General features: G+C 39.7%; 1 protein-coding gene across 1 annotated transcript in view; it reads right to left on the reverse strand.

Annotated features, from left to right (window-relative positions):
* The window catches only part of LOC122564827 (protein crumbs homolog 2-like), a 182,181-nt gene that overhangs the window by 33,184 nt on the left and 126,530 nt on the right, over positions 1 to 22,467 (reverse strand). The window contains exon 7 of the mRNA XM_043720129.2: positions 9,075 to 10,010. Within this exon, the coding sequence (XP_043576064.2) occupies positions 9,075 to 10,010 (936 nt within the window). The remainder of the gene's footprint in view (positions 1 to 9,074; positions 10,011 to 22,467) is intronic.

Genomic DNA, 22,467 nt, shown 5'->3' on the forward strand with positions numbered 1-22,467 from the left:
TTCCCCAGGGTGAGCAGAGGAAATGATTGCCCATTCCCCAGGGTGACCAGTGGGAATGATTGGCCATTCCCCAGGGTGAACAGTGGGAATGATTGGCCATTCCCCAGGGTGAACAGTGGCAATGATTGGCCATTCCCCAGGGTGAGCAGAGGAAATGATTGCCCATTCCTCAGGGTGAGCAGTGGGAATGATTGCCCATTCCCCAGGGTGAGTGATGGTGCAGATTCTGTTTGGCTGTATCATACTGCATGTTGGAAGATTTTTTCAGACAGAGCTTTAGGAATCCTACTCATGCAGTGAGTAGAAGGAAGAAACCCTCAGAGCAATACTCAACAAAGTGGAATCTACAATGAATGCAAAATGTATTTCAGATCTGGTATGCAATATGGGAAAATCATTAGGAACTCCCTGGGACTGGATTTTTAGTTACTCAGAGGCAATTACAGATTGCATTGGGTGGAGACCTATAGGAACAGTCTCAAGTAGGCATTGAGCCAGAGAGTGAATGGATATTGGAAATTTCATGAATGAAGATAAAATCCTAGTTGGGTGACATTAAACTTAAGAAAAGAGATATAAAAATACAAAGCTGAGAAAGCTACAGTAAAGATTTTTCAGTTTAGATCAAGTGTCAACATTACATTTGGGAAACATCTGAGTAGCACAGCCACAGTAAAAGAAACCTAGGGTCAAGGGAGCAATTCAAACCAAGGTTTCGGACCGAGGGACATTGTAAAACCAGAATACAAGCAATAAAAGGGCACATTCATAGCTTGAGCAGACAAGCCTAATCGAACATGAAAGATTGGAGACTTTACTAGAGTGGGAGATCCATTGTTAAAATGGCAGGAAATGTTTATTGATACAACAGACAGAGAGAATCATCCAGAAAAAACATCGGAAGGAAAGGAGATCTTAGAGCTGCAGACACTGAGAAATAGCCAGCAAATAATTTGGTTGAAGTAGGCATCTCTGTTAAAGCTATGAAAAGTGAGTATAATTCAGTAGATCCATTGGGAAATAGGAAGCATTTATTTAGGCCGCAACTAGAGGAATTCATTTGGAGTAGACACGAGGAAGTGGGAATCTTCCATTTTGTCTGCCACAACATGGATAATCTTTCAGTAGCATCACAAAACAGCAATACAGCTATTACTATTAACGTTAAAATCTTACAAGCAAGGAAAATACACAATCATATTAGGCATAGCATCGGAAATAATATTTGCAGGAATAATGCAAAGAACTGGACATCTTGGAGAAAGCAATTCTTTAGGTGCAGAATTGCTTGCAAATTGGATACTAATTCAGAAGTTGCACAAGTTAATTTGTGTGTATTCACAACTGGAATTAAGTTGATAATGTTATTGTTTACCAGATTGTAAATAAAGCAACAAATATTTCTGAAGTAATGGAAAGACTTTGAGAAATCCAACTTCAGAATAAGTTAAATTCTTGAAAGAGTAAAATGGAAGATTTCAACATTTGGCAATTCCAAAGCTAAAATAATTAATGATTTCTATACATTGATGAAAAATGTGACGATGGTGATTTAAAATCAGAGTTTATGAGATATGGTTATCGTTGGAATTGCTGATGAGTCTCTCTCCTATTAATTACAATTGAAGGATGAGTTGATGATAGAGAAAGTTATGCAAGTGGTGAATGAAGCTAAAATATGGAAGTAGCACAGGCCAATCTTGAGGATAAAATCAATCTTATGATAGGAGAAGAGTAGAATCTATTCAATTCTTAAGTTTAAAAAAACACAGTAAACACACTAGAGTGAACAAAAAAAATACATATTAACTGTCCTTGCCAGTGCTACATAGCAATTAAAACTCACTAGCATGTTCAATGCCCAGTATTTAAAAAAGGAATGTTTATCTGCCACATAATGGGTTACTTTCAGAAAAAGTGCTGAAGTAGGTCATAGTCACAGAAAAGCAAGATAATAGACAATAGACAATAGGTGTAGGAGTAGGCCATTCTGCCCTTTGAGCCTGCACCACCATTCAATATGATCATGGCTGATCATCCTTAATCAATATCCTGTTCCTGCCTTATCTCCATAACCCTTGATTCCATTATCCTTGAGAGCTCTATCCAACTCTTTCTTAAATGAATCCAGAGACTGGGCCTCCACTGCCCTCTGGGGCAGAACATTCCACACAGCCACCACTCTCTGGGTGAAGAAGTTTCTCCTCATCTCTGTCCTAAATGGTCTACCCTGTAGTTTTAAGCTGTGCCCTCTGGTTCGGCACTCACCCATCAGCGGAAACATGTTTCCTGCCTCCAGAGTATCCAATCCTTTAATAATCTTATATGTCTCAATCAGATCCCCTCTCAGTCTTCTAAACTCAAGGGTATACAAGCCCAGTCGCTCCAGTCTTTCAGCATAAGGTAGTCCCGCCATTCCAGGAATTGACCTCGTGAACCTACACTGCACTCCCTCAATAGCCAGAATGTCTTTCCTCAAATTTGGAGATCAGAGCTACACACAATACTCCAGGTGTGGTCTCACCAGGGCCCTGTACAGCTGCAGAAGAACCTCTTTGCTTCTATACTCAATCCCTCTTGTTATGAAGGCCAGCATGCTATTAGCCTTCTTCACTACCTGCTGTTCCTGCGTGCTTACCTTCATTGACCGGTGTACAAGAACACCCAGATCTCTTTGTACTGCCCATTTACCTAAATTGATTCCATTTAGGTAGTAATCTGCCTTCCTGTTCTTGCCACCAAAGTGGATAACCATACATTTATCCACATTAAACTGCATCTACCATTCATCTGACCACTCACCTAATCTGTCCAGATCACCCTGTAATCTCCTAACATCCTCCTCACATTTCACCCTGCCACCCAGCTTAGTATCATCAGCAAATTTGCTAATGTTATTACTAATACCATCTTCTATATCATTAATATATATTGCAAAAAGCTGTGGTCCCAGCACTGATCCCTGCGGTAACCCACTGGTCACTTCCTGCCATTCCGAAATGGAGCCGTTTATCACTACTCTTTGTTTCCTGTCAGCCAACCAACTTTCAATCCAAGTTAGTACTTTGCCCCCAATACTATGCACCCTAATTTTGCTCACTAACTTCCTTTGTGGGACTTTATCAAAAGCTTTCTGAAAGTCCAGGTATACTACATCTACTGGATCTCCCTCATCCATCTTCAGAGTTACATCCTCAAAAAATTCAAGAAGATTAGTCAAGCATGATTTCCCCTTCATAAATCCATGCTGACTCTGACCTATCCTGTTACTACTATCCAGATGTGTCGTAATTTCATCCTTTATAATATACTCCAGCATCTTTCCCACCATTGAGGTCAGACTAACTGGTCTATAATTTCCTGCTTTCTCTCTCCCACCTTCCTTAAAAAGTGGTTCAACATTAGCCACCCTCCAATCCACAGGAACTGATCCCAAATCTATCGAACTCTGGAAAATAATCACCAACGCATCCACGATTTCTCGAGCCACCTCCTTCAGTACCCTGGGATGTAGACCATCAGGCCCCGGGGACTTACCAACCTTCAGACCTAACAGTCTCTCCAACACCATTTCCTGGCAAATATAAATTCACTTCAGTTCAGGTCCTTCAGCCACTGTTACCTCAAGAAGATTGCTTGTGTCTTCCCCAGTGAACACAAATCTGAAGTACCAATTCAATTCTTCTGCTATTTCTTTGTTCCCCGTAATATATTCCCCTGTTTCTGTCTTCAAGGGCCCAATTTTGGATGTGGAATAAATGCCTATATCAGCAGGGGAATGAGATAGAACAGGCCACAATTAAAGAAAAACTTAATGGCTTGCTAGGGGAATTAGGTGATCCACACCTAGTCTTTTGAAAAAAGGATATTTATATCAGTGGGCATTTCATTAATTTTTAGTTTGATGCAAAAGTGTGTTTCACTAGCTTTTAAGATAGAGAACAATGGTTGAAAATGCACTGTCTGCAGCTGATATCAGTGTAACTGTATAATGCCAGGAGATATGCCACTTTAAATTTGAGATACACAATAAAACATTCTCTGAAGTAAGGGTTGAGAGTATGAGAGAGTTAAATATGGGTGTCAGATAGTAGAAAACTTGCATTACTTCATAGCAAGAATTCTCACTCTATAGATGTATGTCTTAAACTAAATTATCTTTAATGAATATGTGTCTTAAACTAAATCATCTTCAAATGGCAGAAGGAATTAAACTAGTTAAAGTTGAGCAAAATGGGTCCAGTACCAGTTGGAGGAAAAGCTCAAGGAACAACCAGTCAAAAGACAACTAGTAAAAGATATCAATAGGGTCCCCTGGACTCATAGAAAAACCCAAATGGAAGACATTATCGATGAAGATTTAGTTACATTTGCTGAAAAAAATTGTTTCATGCTTGAAGCAAGATAGAAACTTATGATTTTGCTGGATTGGCAGAAATGTTTTCCCTTCTGTCAATATTAATAAGTGGTCCAGGCTGTATGATCAGCGAGCAGACATTAACAATCTCATAACCAATAATCACTGTACCTGACTAGAGCTCACTGATGCGTCTTCAACTCAGGTAAGTCACAACTTGACAAATAAATAGTAATTACAGATTAAAGTCTGGTAATAGATACTGAAATAACTCAGAAGAAGAAAGTTCGAAGGGAGAATGGTGTTTCCTTATACTCTCAGGGAGAATCTTCATGAACAAAGACAGAAAACATGCCAAATAAGAAATAATCATCAAGGAGAAGAACTGAGGAACTGAACATAGTGATCTCACCAATTTTACAGTTGGTAAGTCCAAATAAAAGCATCCAAAGTGATCAACAAGTTAAGATTTGTTAACATCTTTCAACACAGATTGAGTGGTAGATTGTGAATAACAATCTGCAGACAGAGATTGATGCATACAACTTGATTGGAAGCCACCACTGAGAAGCTATGACAAATGTTCAGATATCCAGATATGCAAGAAATAAATTGCCTGTTTCAACTGTGAAGGGAATCCAAGAGATTAAAAGTTTAAAGGGACTTTCAGCCTTCAGAAGGAGCAAAATGAAAGTCACCAATTGTATGCTCAGAGACCTACCTCTGACTGTAAAGTCAGAGACTTGGAGGGAGATGGGGTATTAGCAAATGTAATTACATGTGTAAATGTATAATATCAATATTGATAAAAAATAACTTGGGGGAGATGTTATATAGTAGTGTATAGTTCTGAAAGGCTTAGAAGTGAGTAGTGCCTTAAGCGCCACCCACTATGAAAATAGCATGTAGATTTAGTAGGAGAACAATTTAGGATCTTGAAGAAATAAGCCCTAGGATCCAAGTCTTCTTCTTAGTCTCCATAACAATGTCTATCATATTACTCTAACCTGTAACTTGCTGCTGCTACCCTGCAACAAACTACATCTATTGAAGACCTAGCCCCACCAGATGGTTTTGGCAGCAAATGTACCACATAGTGAGCAGTACTGCAGACAGCTTCATACAAATGTGTGGTCAGGATTTCTCATACAATAGCATCAGTGATACTCAATGCAGAATGTTTCTGTTGAAGTGAAGTTTTATAAAGACATTGTGCACGTGGGTGAAATAGCAAATCATTGCATTCCTAATTACTTTCCAAGAAGCCTACAAATAGCAATGCCAGAAATTAATGTAATTACAGTTGGGTGTAATGAGGGCTGATATCTATAGTGGTTGGCATGGGTTCAACAGCGAATACAGTCTACACTACATTGTAGTGAGTGCGTTGCTGTTATTAAGATTTACCCACTATGAGTACTGGATGGTAAAACCATCCTAGATTGAAGAAATTAAACATTAACCCTACACCTCTCCCAGAGAATTTGGAATGCAGTTTTAAAACCTGTAAAGCCACAAATAAATCCAAGGAAGTTAAAAAAAAATCAGAGGATAGATACTGGAGGTTTCAACAGCAAGTCTAACAATTAAGCTGCATTTGAAATGTTTGAGGATTCATTATATCAGACAGTGCTCACAACTTGCACCATTTTTTTTGGAAGAAATGTTTGAGTTCAGGAGTAAGATCACGAATTGGACTGTTCACATTCAAAATAGGTGTTGGAGGTTCCTTTGCAGAACACTTAGTTAAAGTGTAGAATTATAACAATACTTACTGATTTCTCTACAGTGTACCTGCCCCACCTCCTTCCCCAATTCATTGCTCACTCACTTGGGCAGATTGCAGACAGGTACCACCATTGCTATTCACCCTGGAGTCTTGGTAGTTTCAAACTCTTTCATTGTGGTGTGTCCAAAATGAGTAAATGCAGTTTTATTTGGCAATTTATTTTTTCATTGCTGAGTTATTACAGCACTTTAGAAAACTTTTCTATCGGGGGAAGAATGTGAATAAGTTATTGGATTATCCAAAATAGCTGACTTACTTGACATGTTCTAATTGTTGATGGCAATTATCCAGTCTCATAAATAAGATGCCAATCTGTATATAGTGTTTATTGTGGAGAAGAACATGGAAGATACAGGATGTAGGGAAATAGATGGTGACATCTTGAAAAATGTCCATATTACAGAGGAGGAAATGCTGAACGTCTTGAAACACGTAAAGGTGGATAAATCCCCAGGATCTGATCAGGTGTACCCTAGAACTCTATGGGAAGCTAGTGAAGTGATTGCTGGACCCTTGCTGAGATATTTGTATAGTCGATAGACACAGATGAGGTGCCAGAAGACTGGAGGTTGGCTAACGTGGTACCACTATTTAAGAAAGGTGGTAAAGAAAGCCAGGGAACTGTAGACCGGTGAGTCTGATGTCGGTGGTGGGCATGTTGTTGGAGGGAATCCTGAGGGACAGGATTTACACGTATTTCAAAAGGCAATGATTGATTAGGGATAGTCAACATGGCTTTGTGCATTGGAAATTATGTCTCACTAACTTGATTGAGTTTTTTAAAGAAGTAACAAAGAGGGTTGATGAGGGCAGAGCAGTGGACGTAATCTATATGGACTTCAGTAAAGCATTCGACAAGTTTCCCCATGGGAGACTGGTTAGCAAGGTTAGATCACATTTGGATACAGAACTGGCTTGATGGTAGAAGACAGAGTGTGGTGGTGGAGGGTTGTTTTTCAGACTGGAGGCCTGTGACCAATGGTCTGTCACAAGGATTGGTGCTGGGTCCACTACTTTTTGTCATTTATATAAATGACTTGGATGTGAGCATAAGAAGTACAGTTAGTAAGTTTGCAGATGACACCAAAATTGGAGGTGTAGTGGACAGCGAAGAAGGTTACCTCAGATTACAATGGGATCTTGATCAGATGGGCCAATGGGCTGAGGAGTGGCAGATGGAGTTTAATTTAGATAAATGTGAGGTGCCGCATTTTGGGAAAGCAAATCTTAGCAGGACTTATACGCTTCATCATAAGGTCAAAGAGACTTTGGAGTGCAGGTTCACAGCTCATTGAAAGTAGAGTCGCAGGTAGACAGGATAGTGAAGAAGGCATTTGGTATGCTTTCCTTTATTGGTCAGAGTATTAAGTATAGGCGTTGGGAGATTATGTTGCAGCTGCACAGGACATTGGTTAGGCCACTTTTGGAATGTTGTCTGCAATTCTGGTCGTCTTCCTATCGGTAGGATACTGTGAACTTGAAAAGGTTCGGAAAAGATTTACAAGGATGTTGCCAGGGTTGGAGGATTTGAGCTACAGGGAGAGGCTGAATAGGCTGGAGCTGTTTTCTCAGGAGCATCGGAGGCTGAGGGAAGAAAATCATGAGGGGTATGGATAGGATAAATAGACAAAGTCTTTTCCCTGGAACGGGGGAGTCTAGAACTACAGGGCATAGGTTTAGGGTGAGAGGGACCTAAGGGGTAACTTTCTCATGCAGAGGATGGTGCATGTATGGAATGAACTGCCAGAGGAAGTGGTAGAGGCTCGAACAATTGCAACATTTAAAAGGCATCTAGATGTATATGAATAGGAAGGGTTTAGAAGGATATGGGCCATGCACTGGCAAATGGCACTAGACTAGGTTGGGATATCTGGTTGGCATGGACAAATTGGATCGAATGGTTTGTTTATGTGCTGTACATCTCTATAACTCTATGACTCTATATTGCAATACCAGCATCTTTTGGGTTTGCTGATAAATGTTAATTTGTGAAGAATCCACTCTAAATATTTTTTATTACAATATCTTGATGATTAGTAAAGGGGTCATATTCCTAACATTAATGACACAGATCTTAGTCAATGTTGTCTTTTAGAAGTTGACTTTAAAAGTGGACAATGTGCTACTTTCAATTCTAAATTTTATGTGTTGCACCTGACTAAAGGCATCATTGGATATGTAGGGTTAGATATGTCCTTAACAAGAGATATGGAAGCTAGTCTGGCATAATTTTAGTCTCTTTAATGAAATTTTGAATTAGATTAGATTACATTACATTACAGTGTGGAAACAGGCCCTTCGGCCCAACAAGTCCACACCGACCCGCCGAAGCGCAACCCATCCATACCCCTGCATTTACCCCTTACCTAACACTATGGGAAATTTAGCATGGCCAATTCACCTGACCTGCACATCTTTGGACAAATTAGTTCAAATGAAATGATTATTTTATGTGTATTAATAATTCTCCTCCTTGTGCTGGGTTACTGAGTAGGGATTTAAACACCTATACAGTGGGTTGGAAATGGAAATAAAAATTATGTTACTAAAGTGGTGACACTTTATTTTTTTTTAGAAAGGAGCTAGCTTGTTAAACTTCCTTTATAAATAAAGTAATAAATATGATACCGCACCAAAAGCTTTTTGTTTTTACTCATGTCCCTGACATTTTTTCTTATTCCTCAACACTTGTGAATCATCTATCAATTCCAGCTGTGAATATAAAGATTGGGATTATTCTTAGTGGCATAAATATTAATTATTTGAACATTTCTTTTTGAGTTTTTCAGAAGAAAGGGTTAAGACAGACTCATGATCATGACAGCAAATTGACTATCTGATCCTCTAGGTCATAAATGTAACTCTAATCTGAATTGATTCATAATATCTCTCTAATAAACACAGTAAAATAAACTCTAATATGCTTACCCTGAATGCATGTGGGGCCTGCAAATGGCCGTGAACAATCGCATTTATAATCTGTCCACAAATCGACACACTTCCCATTACTGTTACATGGATTCTGTCGGCACCAGTTTATCTTCTTGCAGCCAAGTGTGAATCTCGATGTCATATTTTTTGAAATTGTTTGTGGTAATATAGCCCTGTTATCAATTTCCAAATCCTGCAAGCAACCAATAAAATAATCCTGAATTGAAAAGTACGTTCCTGGTAAGCCACCAACGTGTGTTGTCTGAAATGCATGCAGTGAGGGAAGGGTAACTGCATCAATGGGCTTTGAGGTTGAACAAGTGTAATTTGGGCAACTCGGATGTGTCAAGTTTACTCGGAAACTTTCCCCCATTTGAACTTTTAACTGATGCCATTCACCATCATTAACTTGATGAATGAATGAAATGCTAATTATCTGACCCTTTATCACTGCTATGGACATCAGCTGACCACTATAAAGTTGAACATGTATGTATTCATTAAGTATATCTCCTCGGTAGAGTAATAACATATTTGGTATAGTTGTCCTAAAGCGCAGACGGATACTAAATGGCTCATCCCGAGCTGTTGTTCTGTTCTGATTAGTAAATGGCATTTGTACAGTCACATAGCCACTGAATAAGGAGAAAGTTGTTGATTTTGAACAAGAAGCGTCATAATAGCCAGGAGGGCATTTGCAATTGTAACTGTGAGTGCCATCCAACAAGTTTGGTATACATGTTGCTCCATTATCACATTGATGTTCAAGGCAGCCATCCAGTTGAATTGAGCAGTTCTTTCCTCCCCAGGTGACACCATCTTCATCCATTGCAGGGCAATGGCAACTATAATCTGCAATACCATCTTCACAATCGCCTCCATTTTCACAAGGATTGCTTTCACATTCATTGATATCGATTTGACACATCATGCCTGAGGGAGAAAACAAAATCTTATGACAGCTTACTTGTAGATTCAAAGCAATGACATGCAGTCCAGTTTATGTTCTGAATGTGCTATTTTAATTTTAAACATCTGTAATGGAATAGTAAAAAGCCTACTCAAGGCAAACTAATTAAAACTGAACACTTCAGTAATAATCAAGTTGTAAACATATGTAATGATTGTGCAAACATTTTCATCACTAATACTGTTCGTTCCTAGGCCATTCAGTCCCTCAAGCCTACTCCATTCAATAGGATCATGGCTGATCCAATATTCCTCAGGTCCACTTTCCTGCCCTTTCCTCTTAACCCTTGAATCCCCAACTGATCAAGAATCTATCTATCTATCTCAGCCTTAAATAAACACAAGGACTCTAGCCTCACAGCTCTCTGTGACTGGGAGTTCAAAGATTCACAACCTTCTGAGATTACCTCTCATCCTTCCGAATTCCAATGAGTAGAATCCCAAACTGTTTACTCATGAGACAGTCCCTCTGTACCAGGGATCACCTTAGTGAACTTTCTCTGAACTTAGCATCATAGAGATGTACAGCATGGAAACAGACCCTTCAGTCCAACCTGTCCATGCCGACCAGATATCCCAACCCAATCTAGTCCCACCAGCCAGCACCCGGCCCATATCCCTCCAAACCCTTCCTATTCATATACCCATCCAAATGCCTCTTAAATGTTGCAATTGTACCAGCCTCCACCACATTCTCTGGCAGCTCATTCCATACATGTACCACTCTCTGCGTGAAAAAGTTCCCCTTAGGTCTTCTCCCAATCAAATATTTTTTTCTCTTAAAGGAGGGAGCCATAACTACTCAACTTATACAAGATACTCAAGTATCTCCAAGTTATTTTGTGTTGCAGCTTTTCTTCATTAAATGATGCTCTGTTGTTTTGTTCTTCCTTCCAAAATGTACAATGTTCAGCTGTATTATTTGATTTTCTGTTCACACACTAATAAACATTGCTATTAAAGCTTTGTAAATCTCAGGCTATGAGGTGTTGTCATTATAATCATAAGCTCCAAAAAAGTCTTCTGTTTGTCTTTTTATCTCTAGTTCCTGTTCCTTTCTCTTCCCTCACCTATTTTTAATTTTCTATGGAATATTATTTGAAATATGTTACCTGATTAATTCCCTCCACAACCTGGCTCTGCTTTTCCACTTTGTACTTTGAAACCGAGTATAAAGAAGATTCACTTTGTCTGAAAACTGCTGCCAGAAATCAATTTTTCGAGATAATTGAGGCTCGTTAATCTAACTGGTGACATCATATAATTTTAACACAAGATTTCACTATTCAATGTGAGAAAATTATCATATAGTGAGCATTTTATCCATTTCTTAGGTAGAGAGATGATATACTGTTAAGCAGCAGGATTTAACATAGAGCATTTAGAAATTTGAATGATACAATGCACTGGAACCATCTAGTCCACACACAAACAGAGACACACTCTCACTGTCTCTCTCTCTCCCTCACACACACTCTCACTCACTCTCTCTCTCTCACACACACACACACCAATGCCCCTGAAACAATAATTTGAGAGTGTATTTATATGTGGAAAGATTGAAGAAGCTGGTGGCAGTTTTTCTCAGAGAATAGAAAATTGACAGGTTAATTGATGTATGTGTCCAAATCATGAGGGGACTGAACATAAATGATAAAGACCTGTATCCATTGGTTGCTCAAGGTTCAGAGGACACTAATTTAAGTTGCAATACAAAAAAACCTGAAAAGACAAACTTTGTTAAAATGTCGTGTTGTCTCAGTAGTTACACCTTACACCTCCTAGCACCACCTATTTAATACCTTTCCTTCTGGTTTCTTCTTAAACCAACAAAAACAATGTTAGAGACAAAAAAAACTGCAGATGCTGGAATCCAAGGTAAGCAAGCAGGAGGCTGGAAGAGCACAGCAAGGCCAGGCAGCATCAGGAAGTGGAGAAGTCAACGTTTTGGGTGTAACCCTTCTTCAGGACTCAAAGAGACAATGTGACAATGACTATGACAACGACTATAGGATATTCTACTCTATATAACTGACTGGCTGATTTTGATACTGTTGGCTAAAATCTCTCCTGGGCATTTAGCTTTGTAGCACCGTGTTCTTTCTTAGTTTCAATCGTGTTCATCCCAACAAGAACACTATCTCGCTTACTGATTACTGAAAGATCACTGATGATGAATATCAGAGTAGATCTTCAGTCCTTCCTGAAGATCTATATACTTCATCCTGGAGATATCATCTATAATAGCAGGATCTGCTACAAGTACGTGCTGATAGCACAAAGCGACCCATCTTTGTGGTAACTTGAAACACTAACACTGTTCCTCCCTCCACAGATGCTGCCAGTTCTGCTGAGGTTCTTCAGCATGTTCTGTTTTTATTTCAGATTTGCAGCATCCACAGTATTTTGCTTTTTATTTGGAGTGTCCAAATTGTAAGTGCTCACTGAGTCTGAATTTATGAAGGGAAGACTGAACTCTTCCTTCTTAGCTCCTATGGGTTTCTGCCCTTAACACCGTCAATCTCCCTGGCTGCCCCTGTAGGCGAAACCTGGAGTTGCAATGCAGAAACATGCTGATGATCTCGAATGGAGATTCATGCTGAATTATCCTCACAAACAGCAAGGGTTTCCAATATTATCTGCCTGCATCCCAGCTTTCCCATTGACTCAGGTTCAAATCTATTTTGGAATAGATTTCAGTTTGCATCTGAATTTAGTTTCTAATGACCTCCCTTCTTCAAACCTCTACAAACTGCAAAACATTCAAAATGCTGCAGCTCAAGCTCCGTGCGTTCATTACCCCAACTGGAGAAAGAGACTGACCATCCATGAGAGTTCCAGTGCCTGGGGAAACAATGCCTTCAAGGTAGAAAGCAACTGGTCACAAAAGAATGCCCTGGAATTCAAGAAATATGAAAAGTTTCAATCTGCAGCCAACTCCTTTGACTCCTTTAGCTTGTATGAGTCAGTTTTGAGCTCCTTATTTTACACCAACAAAGATGAAAATTATAAAACCTGGATGTTCTCAACCAGGTGCCAGTTAACATCATTAGCACTGCTGCCTCACAGTGCCAGGGATCTGGGTTCGATTCCCAGCTCAGGCCTGTGTGGAGTTTGCACATTCTCCCTGTGTTTGCATGGGTTTCCTCAGGATGCTCTGGTTTCCTCCCATAATCCAAAGATGTGCAGGTTAGATGAATTGGCCATACTAAATTGCCCGTAGTGTTCAGGGAAATGTTGGTTAGAGTCATAGAGGTGTAAAGCATGGAAACAGACCCTTCGGTCCAAATTGTCCATGCCGACCAGATATCCCAACCCAATCTAGTCCCTCCTGCCAGCACCTGGCCAATGTCCCTCCAAACCCTTTCTGTTCATATACCCATCCAGATGCCTTTTAAATGTTGCAATTGTACCAGCCTCCACCACTTCCTCTGGCAGCTCATTCCACACATGCACCACCCTCTGCATGAAAACATTGTCCCTTAGGTCTCTTTTATATCTTTCCCTTCTCACCCTAAACCTATGCCCTATAGTCCTGGACTCCTCCATTTCAGGGAAAAGACCTTGTCTATTTACCCTATCCGTGCCCCTCATGATTTTATAAACCTCTATAAGGTCACCCCTCAGCCTCCAAAGCTCCAGGGAAAACAGCCCTATCCTATTCAACCTCTCCCTATAGCTCAAATCCTCCAACCCTGGCAACATCCTTGTAAATCTTTTCTGAACCCTTTCATGTTTCACAACATCTTTGCGATAGAAAGGAGACCAGAATTGCATGCAATATTCCAAAAGTGGCCTAACCAATGTAGTATATTGCTGCAACATCACCTCCCAACTCCTGTACTCAATATTCTGACCAATGAAGTAGGTGCATTAGTTAAGGGAAATGTAGAATAATAGGGTAGGGGAATGGGTCTGGATGGGTTACTCTTCGGAGGGTTGATGTGTACTTGGTCTAAGTGGCCTGTATCACACTGTACAGATTTGATGATTCTATGGTTTATTACATTACAAATTTTTAAAGTGATTAGCAAGCCCTTAGATTCTTGTATTTTGGTTGCACATACTATCTGTTGTCACTGAGATTTCATGGGGTCATGGCTGTTGACACTATTGTATCTGAAACAGAAGCTTGAGAACTCGAGCCCTGTTAGGCTAACAATTATGCAATATTGTCAGTGATGTGAACATTTTTTTTAATGGCTAAACCATTTCAAACTTACCATTTAAAAACATGTTTTCAAAATAATCTGTGCTTTCGGATGAACCTAAAGGAACTTGCCATTGGACGAGAGAAACCAGGAGGCCGTTTAGAGGGGAACGAGGATAACAACATTCAGATCATTCCTTTTACTCAGACAATAATGCGCATCAATAAACACTCAATCCATTTCTTCCCGTGATATTGTTGAGGAATCTACATCAACATTCCTTTCGTTAGGTTGGTTTTGTGCTAGTGATTAGTACCACAGGGGCTGGAATGACAGTGGTGATTTACCATTTCATCAAAAAAACAATAAAAATAACCCTTCAGACAATTCATCAGTGCTCTGTTTAAAGCAAGGTCTTCATTTCTCTTTTGTGCTGGATCTTACAATTGTTTTGGCAAAGTCCTAGTTATATGAAGAGTTTGAGAGGGTTTGTCACCATATCTTACCAAAATCACCACAGAAATTACAGACCATGTTGTTATGGTGTCCCCCAAATCTGATTTCTGGCCCATCTTACCATGTGATGTTTCCACCATGACTCATCAGATATTCGCGGAAACACTGGCACCCGTTCCATCTTTGACAGAGCACTGGCATTGTGAAGCTGCCCTATTTGGTCATGGACAGAGTTGAAAGATGTTGGACAAGGGGAAGATGGCACTACAGTTCTCCAACCTCTTCCCCTAGTGGATGGGGGTGGTGCAGCGGAGATGCGTGGACGACTGGCAGAGGAAGCCCTGCCAACAGTCACTGCCAACCTGGTCCAAAGCTGCCATGCAGATCAATGTCACCTCCTGTCTGTGAAGGAACAGCCAGCCCTTCCACAAGAAGGTCAATGACCTTCTCCGCTCTGCCAGGGTAAGTGATGCTCTCTTCTCTCTGCCACCTCAGTCTTATTCTATCTGTGCCACCTCCCACACTCATTATTTTCTGCAACTCAATCCCTCATCTTCTTTTCTCCCTCAACCTCACACAAAACAAAACCTTCAGTGCCCTCTGATCTACCCCCTCCATCTCTCAGGACCTTGGCCTCACACATGCATCAGAGCAAAGAGCTGTGCCACCCATTGTAATCTGACTCCTTCCTCCTCTTTCTTCTCATGACAGGAGGAGCTGGGGACAGAAAGCCCACTACAGGAAGAGGATCCTGGCTCTCACAGGGAAATACCGAGATTGTACTGTGGAGATGTGGAAACATTCATGTCCTGTCAAATGAGTAAGTGCCGCTCTACACACCATGGCCACTCTCCCATTCACCGTGCTGTTGGTGTCATTCCTTGTACACTGCTTCTAACCCCTCACAGGTAGCGATGCCTCCTCTCTCCAGGTTTTGCAAGCCAAACCTTTGACCTTGGAGTCAAAATGGTGAAAGTGAGGACTGCAGATGCTAGAGATTAGAGTCGAGAGTGTGGTGCTGGAAAAGGATGAAGGGCTTTTGGCCACAACGTCGACTCTCCTGCTCCTCAGATGCTGCCTGACCTGCTGTGCTTTTCCACTGCAGTCTCAGCTGTTAGTGCTGGAGTTGGTGGGGGACCAGTGGAGTGTGCAGAGTGAGTGCTCACCAGTGCAGAGGGAATGCAGGCCTAGGAAGATGGAGGTACAGGGTGGCTTAGAATGAATAGTTGCATCTAACAGTGATAGAGGAAGAGCATGAGCCTTGGAGGGAGGTGAGTGCAACAGCAGAGAGAGAGTGTGTGTCAGGTATCAGAGAGAAGATGGTGGCACCTCCCCTTGCCATGAGGATATGATAATTGACCTTCTTCCTTCAATGTTGGACATTGGTCCAGACTGCTGTGACATCAATGAACTGGGTGGCAACCTCAGAGCAGGCTGCCAGGGTCTGATGGGTGTGATCTCCTCTGCTGGTCTTTGGGAAACAGGATAACCTTCCTCAGCACTGGCCCAGCTTCTAGCTTCCCATCCGCAAAGCAGGCCACCAAATTTACCCTTATTTTCCACATCCAGGCAAATGTCACATACAGTGCAGGGCAGGTCTGGATTGAGAGCACATCTCTGGGTGCACAATGGGCTTTTAAAGATGGTGCAAGCATCAGTTATGACTTTTCTTTCTGGGATATTCCAACAGTAGCAAGTTCTTCTAGATACAGGGAGTGAGAGAATTGGGAGACAGTGAGGTCTGCAGATGCTGAGATCAGAGTTGAGTGTGTGTTGTTGGAATAGCACAGCAGGTCAGGCAGCATCTGAACAGCAGGAGAATCAACATTTCGAGCTAGAGCCCTTCATCTCAGTGAGAGAATTGGGCTAGCAGCAGGCATGAGGGGCACCAAAGGGGTGGGGTGGGTAGTTCATGAGGCAAGTTTGGAAAGATAGCATGAGAAAACCTGGAGTGAAACCTTCCATAAAGCTCATGACATTACACTTAGCCAAAACAGCGTTAAGATCCTGCACACTGTTTTTGTGAATCTCTTTCTGATTCTCTCCTATTCACATTTGCCCCTGGTATTTTGAAACAGCATAGATTTTATGATAATTCCATTTTGTTTTTAATCCCTATATTGAGATTTTCTGCAATCTAAGGCAGACATTCATGTAATGAAATTTAAAAGTGTGCACTTCAAACATCAACATTGTTACAACTTCCCTGCAATGCCATTTTGTATTTTTTTGAAAAAGAGAGAGCGAACTTTTAACACCATTAAATTCTGTTCTTGCTATCAAATGCTTCTTTCCCCACAGAATCCCCTTCCCAACATTAGAAAGAAAACAAAGAAAAGGGAATCGGTGGACTCTGTATGCTTGGAAAATGAGCCAAATTTGTAAAATGTAAAATAAATTGAGTACAACACATTATTTTACACTTCTACACACATGAGATACTATTACTACATCATGGTGAAAAGGTGGAATATCAATATAATATTGAAACTTTAAAGTGAATACCAGGTGAGAGTTTGTAAAGACGAACATTACATATACATTTTAATTTTAAAACTGAATCGGTACGCCATAGAAAATTTACTGACTCCCTGTTAGTGGAGTTGTAGTTAAAACAAATACAAAGATAATGATTATGCTGTTGGGATTATCTGCTTATTTTTGAAGGTTCTGAGAAATTGCATATTATTTCTCAAAAAAACTAACAGAAACAACATAGAAAATTCATAACTAAATATAAATAGATTGGCTAGATTGGACTTAAATCTAAAGCCACAGCAGGAATTCCTTCATGCGTATATTTCCTGGAATATTACACTTCATTAAACTGGAACAACAGATTAAAATTAAGATTCTACTTCACAGAAAGACAGTTTTAAATGCACAAACAATTATGACACCAATACCTGTAATATGAAAAAGTCCATAAAAGAACACTTGAGAAAGGAAAGATTTCATTGTGGTTTTCCTCTCTGCATTTGTGCAAGTGTCCGACTATAACAAAACACTGAATGTGTATGTGCTATCCTAGTGCCAGTCAGGCAAAAGCGATTAGTAATTAAACCAACCCATATACAGAGGGCTGCACTTTAATATAAGTTTGTCGCGCCAGTAATCTGCCTCCTCTTTATCCCAAACCAGCTGGGTCCTGTCGGGATTGACATGAAGAATGCTTATTTCTTCACTTTGTAGTGTATTATATATTGGTGTAAAGGCCATTCATCATCAATTTGACCTACAGAGTCTTACTATACTAAGGTAATAAGTCAAAGATCCACAAAAGGATATTAAGCTACCACAAGAATATCAGTGCTTGATTCTAACCTCAGATCTACGATGCAAAGGTATAACTGACGTGGTGAATCACAAATGTAACTGTACACTGGACTTGTATTTTGCTTTTAACTGATGTGTCCTAACTCTATGTGTTTAGTTCAGTTAGAAATGCTTATAGACATCAACAGTTGATGTAAATGAGCCCAAACAGAAAATGCCCTTAATTGTACACTCTGTGCTGAAGCTATGCAATTGTTCCAGTTGAATGTTCTGAGCTACATCTACAGACTAAAGATTGTTCTGTAACTTCCTTCGTTGATTTGCTCACAAATCTATTTTTTGATAAAAAAGAGTGATCCATTAAGTAGATCAGGTGGCAACCTAACCTCTTACAGAATGTCAGCTAGGAAAGCTGCAGCACCAGAGTCACTCCCCTGTTTTTAATTGAGCTGACACATCTGGCTCCCTTCCCCCTCACCAATTCCTGCCCTACTGTCCTTCGGATCCTGAAAACACAATCAGTAAAAACAAAGGCAATGCCTGGCTAACTATATCACAGGAGCTGTCTCTTTCAAAGTGTGTATAATGAGCCAAATAGCTTCTTTGTTGTTTTTGTATTCATAAGCCCGTAGAGAAGGAGATGACCTGACCATGGAAACCCCTGGTAACATCATGAAAATAATTGTTTTATAATCTGTGGATGCTTTTTGTGTCATGAGGACTGAATATTTTCATTTATGTCATGACATTTGCATTCTAGCCACTTTTCTCAAAGTTTAAGTTCCATTGTTTGTTCAAACAAATGGTATCTTAAAAGTCAGGTCCTATGTCCTTATTTTCTTTACAATGTTCAACATTGTAGACTTATCAATGTCTCAAAGGAGGTGCATAATTCTTGAGAACAGTAACTGAAAAGCCTCCCTAATGTTTTGAAAGTTAATTTTTTAGAAGTAAAGATCATTGGCACCTTATGTATGTATATTCAAAATATCATGTATGTTATATTCCTGCAACACATTCTAAATATTCTCAATTAAATACAATAATTAGCAAGAATGGTAGCAGGCTAGTAATTTATGTTTGGATGCCCTCAATAAATGAAAATTAAATCTAACTGAGCAAGGGCTGCAGGATCCAGGTTCATAATTATAGCGGCTAAACATTCATTTTCAAACCTCAGATGCAAATAACTAAAGACATTTCTTTCCCTGTAAGTAGAGTCAGATGAGAAACAATTGCAAATGCAAGGACTGTGAAAACACATTTGCAAATAGAGGAACTGTAAAACAGAATTTTAGGGAAATTGAATTCCTAGGAAAAATATTTTTGTGTGACATATCGTTTCTTTGCATTTAATATGCCATAATTTATGCTTAACGATAGGCTGCCAGCAGAGTAGCGTCATTCAGAACGGAAACAGATACTTTGGTCCAACCAGTCCATACTGAACATAATCCCACTAAACAAGTCCCACCTACCTCTTCCTTGTCCCTATCCTTCCAAACCTTTCCTTTTCATGTACTGATGGAAATGTCTTGTAAACATTGTAATGTACCCACATCCACCACTTCCTCAAGAAGTTTATTCCATACGTGAATCACTCTCTGTAAATAATTTGCCTCGATGTAGTATGACATCAGCAATGCTTTGTAATAATAACCTCTCAGAGGAACTGGTTTTAACACCAAACTTAAGAATGTGCAACTGATCCATAAATTCACAAAAACAAAATAGGTTTTCTCTTGTTCTCCACAATAAAGCTTTGGGGATCATTTTGACTTTGGGAGATGATGTATAATTAGCAATAATTCAACATCAATCATTTTATGGCATCACCCATAGTTAAAATCACTCCATGCATTTTTTGCATCATATAACATCTTTTGACCCATGGTATGAAGGTGCTGGTGTTGGACTGGGGTGGACAAAGTCAGATGTCACATGACACTAGGTTATAGTCCAACAGATTTATTTGAATTCACAAGCTTTCGGAGCACTGCTCCCTCATCAGGTAAAGTTAAGTTTGCCACTTGAAGAAGCAGTGCTCCAAAAGCTTGTGACTTCAAATAAACCTGTTGGTATATAACTTGATCATTTCGCTTAGTTAAGATATTAAATTTAACCAAGATCTCACATAACGTGAATTTTCAATATGTTTGAAGATTAAGTATTGAAATTATTTAAGTTGTTGGCTCACTATCTTGGGGCTTTTTTCAGCAAAACTGTCCAATATTTATCATTATGCAGTTATAGCCCAATACTCTCTCACAGTACATTGCAAATGATGCTACTCCTACTTGGAATCAATTGTAAGTCATGTCATGCCTGCATGCACTGCATAGTAAGTGTAATTGCTGTATGACTGCTTAAAACTTAAATTTCTTAGTTCAATTGAACCTAATGTTCACTGGACATTACTATACTCAGCACCTTGCCTGTTTTCATTTTCCATAGATAATAAACGTAATACTTTAAAAGGGAACAAAACATCAAAAGCATCATCATCAGAGATAAATCAGGGAAAATCTAATTTATCTTGGTATGATGTACAACTATTCGTTGAGCATATTTTATGCTGATTCAGGTCCTTGTTTTATAATCATTATCAGCTTCTCTAATCCATGGACTCAACTGACTTGTGTCAGGGGTTAACTTAATCATAATCTGTTGCGTCTGAAATTGGTCAGCATGAGGCATTCAGTCAAAACTTTAATGTCTGATCAAGTTCTGAATCACTAGAGATCTGAGGTCTTACTCTTTGATTTGCTGTCTTTTCCAACTGAAATGTTTGTGGAACTTTTTGATGGTTCTGTGATGCTAATTTGATGTAATAAGCTGCAAGCAGAAGTTTGAACAGTCTGGCCATGGCTCGTCTAATTTACACTGCAGAGAAGATTAGCCTCTATTATTTTGCTGTCAGCTTCGCTCCCACGCACATTCATTCAGCCCACTGAATTTATGAGAGGGGTCAGTGTGACTAAACCACCTGCTGCTGTTTATTCAGTTCCCCCAAACTCCATTTTTCTAAAAAGAAATTGTTCTGCAAAACTGAGAATGTGACCTTGTATTTTAGCTTCTCGTATCTTTTCAATAGTAAAACTTGCTCGGCTTCCACGACTGTAAAAGTCGTCATCACTTTCCAAAAAGCAAGTCAAATTTGGGTCAGCGGTCAATACGCAACTACCATTAGAAATTCCATTAGAAATCTCATCAGTGAGCAACTGGGGTATTCAATGAAATACTCCACATTGCAAGACGTATTGTTAAAGGTCTGTGGGAATTAAACATTACAGAGACTGAATTAATTGCCATACAATACTATTGAACCTCTTCCTTTATATGCATCATATTGTTATATGTACAGTACACTGACTGAAAGTTTCTCTAACTATTTACTATTCATCTGAAAAGTATGAGTATTGAAGCATGATTTGTATTTGTGTTTTTTAAAATGAGTCATGACAATGTTGTAAATTGAAGATTGAAGTAGCCATTAAACTATTTTACTTGATGAGATAGGAAATGTTAAATTAGGAAATTACCAGCCTTGAATTTCATGAGCAGACTAATGTCCTGCTCCTGAACAGCTTGACTTTCCATTTCATCTGAGTGAAGATCCATGAAACTTAGATCAGACTGAGCTTCGAGCAGGCTCAAAGGACCGAATGGCCTACTCTTGCTCCCAGTTTCTATGTTTTTGATCCCATCAATACAAATATTCACAATGTACCTACAGCGGAAATATATCATCTGCACAAAATTGTAAAGCTCTGGGTCCATCAGAACACAACTATTTCCCTGTAATATAAGTTTCAAAGAACAGATTATTGCACACTCTTAAGTAGCATGGGGATTGGTGATAACTGGAAAAATACAGCAAAAATGAAAAGAAATCAGAATTTCAACACTGAGAAAAAGAATTGATTGTCCCTAAAGGTTTAAATGATGAATTCAGAATCTCACTAATGAGTGGTGACTACCCTATTTCCATACATTTGCATCTTATTATTAGTGTAATTCGCCTCATTTGCAGCAGCTCCCAATTCTCTCCTTTCCTTGGAAACTGAGCAACGCCAATTCCCGACATGAGAGTCAGAGTGGGCACTTGACAGTAGCAGCCTGCTGTGTGCTTCTCTGGGTCTTTGATCTACTCTGTCTGAAATGTTCCTCCTGCTCCATGTGACACCATCCTCCTCCACTCTTTATCCAAACCAATCAGTCAGACCAAACCTCCAGCCTCACCAAACGATCATGCCTGCTCTTGGACCAAGTCTCACACCGTTTCAACCAATCAGCACTTCACTTTGGAGTTTAGAGATAGTTAAAAAAAATTTCTGCCAGTCACGTTGTGCACTGGGAAATACACATTCATTTCATGCATCCATGTTGGATATATCTTATGGCTCTTAGCTTCATTTCATAGCACTCACTTAGTTTGCACTTATTTGGCCTCTGTGATTTGCATTTCTCCTTTATGGGTTGGGAGAGGGGGCAGCTCATCACAGTGTCAAACACTGAACTGTCAAAGGGGTGCACAT

The sequence above is a fragment of the Chiloscyllium plagiosum genome, unplaced genomic scaffold (genome assembly GCF_037043375.1).
Source record: "Chiloscyllium plagiosum isolate Xiang-an unplaced genomic scaffold, Cpla_swu_hap1 HiC_scaffold_21, whole genome shotgun sequence".
NCBI classification, from domain to species: domain Eukaryota; kingdom Metazoa; phylum Chordata; class Chondrichthyes; order Orectolobiformes; family Hemiscylliidae; genus Chiloscyllium; species Chiloscyllium plagiosum.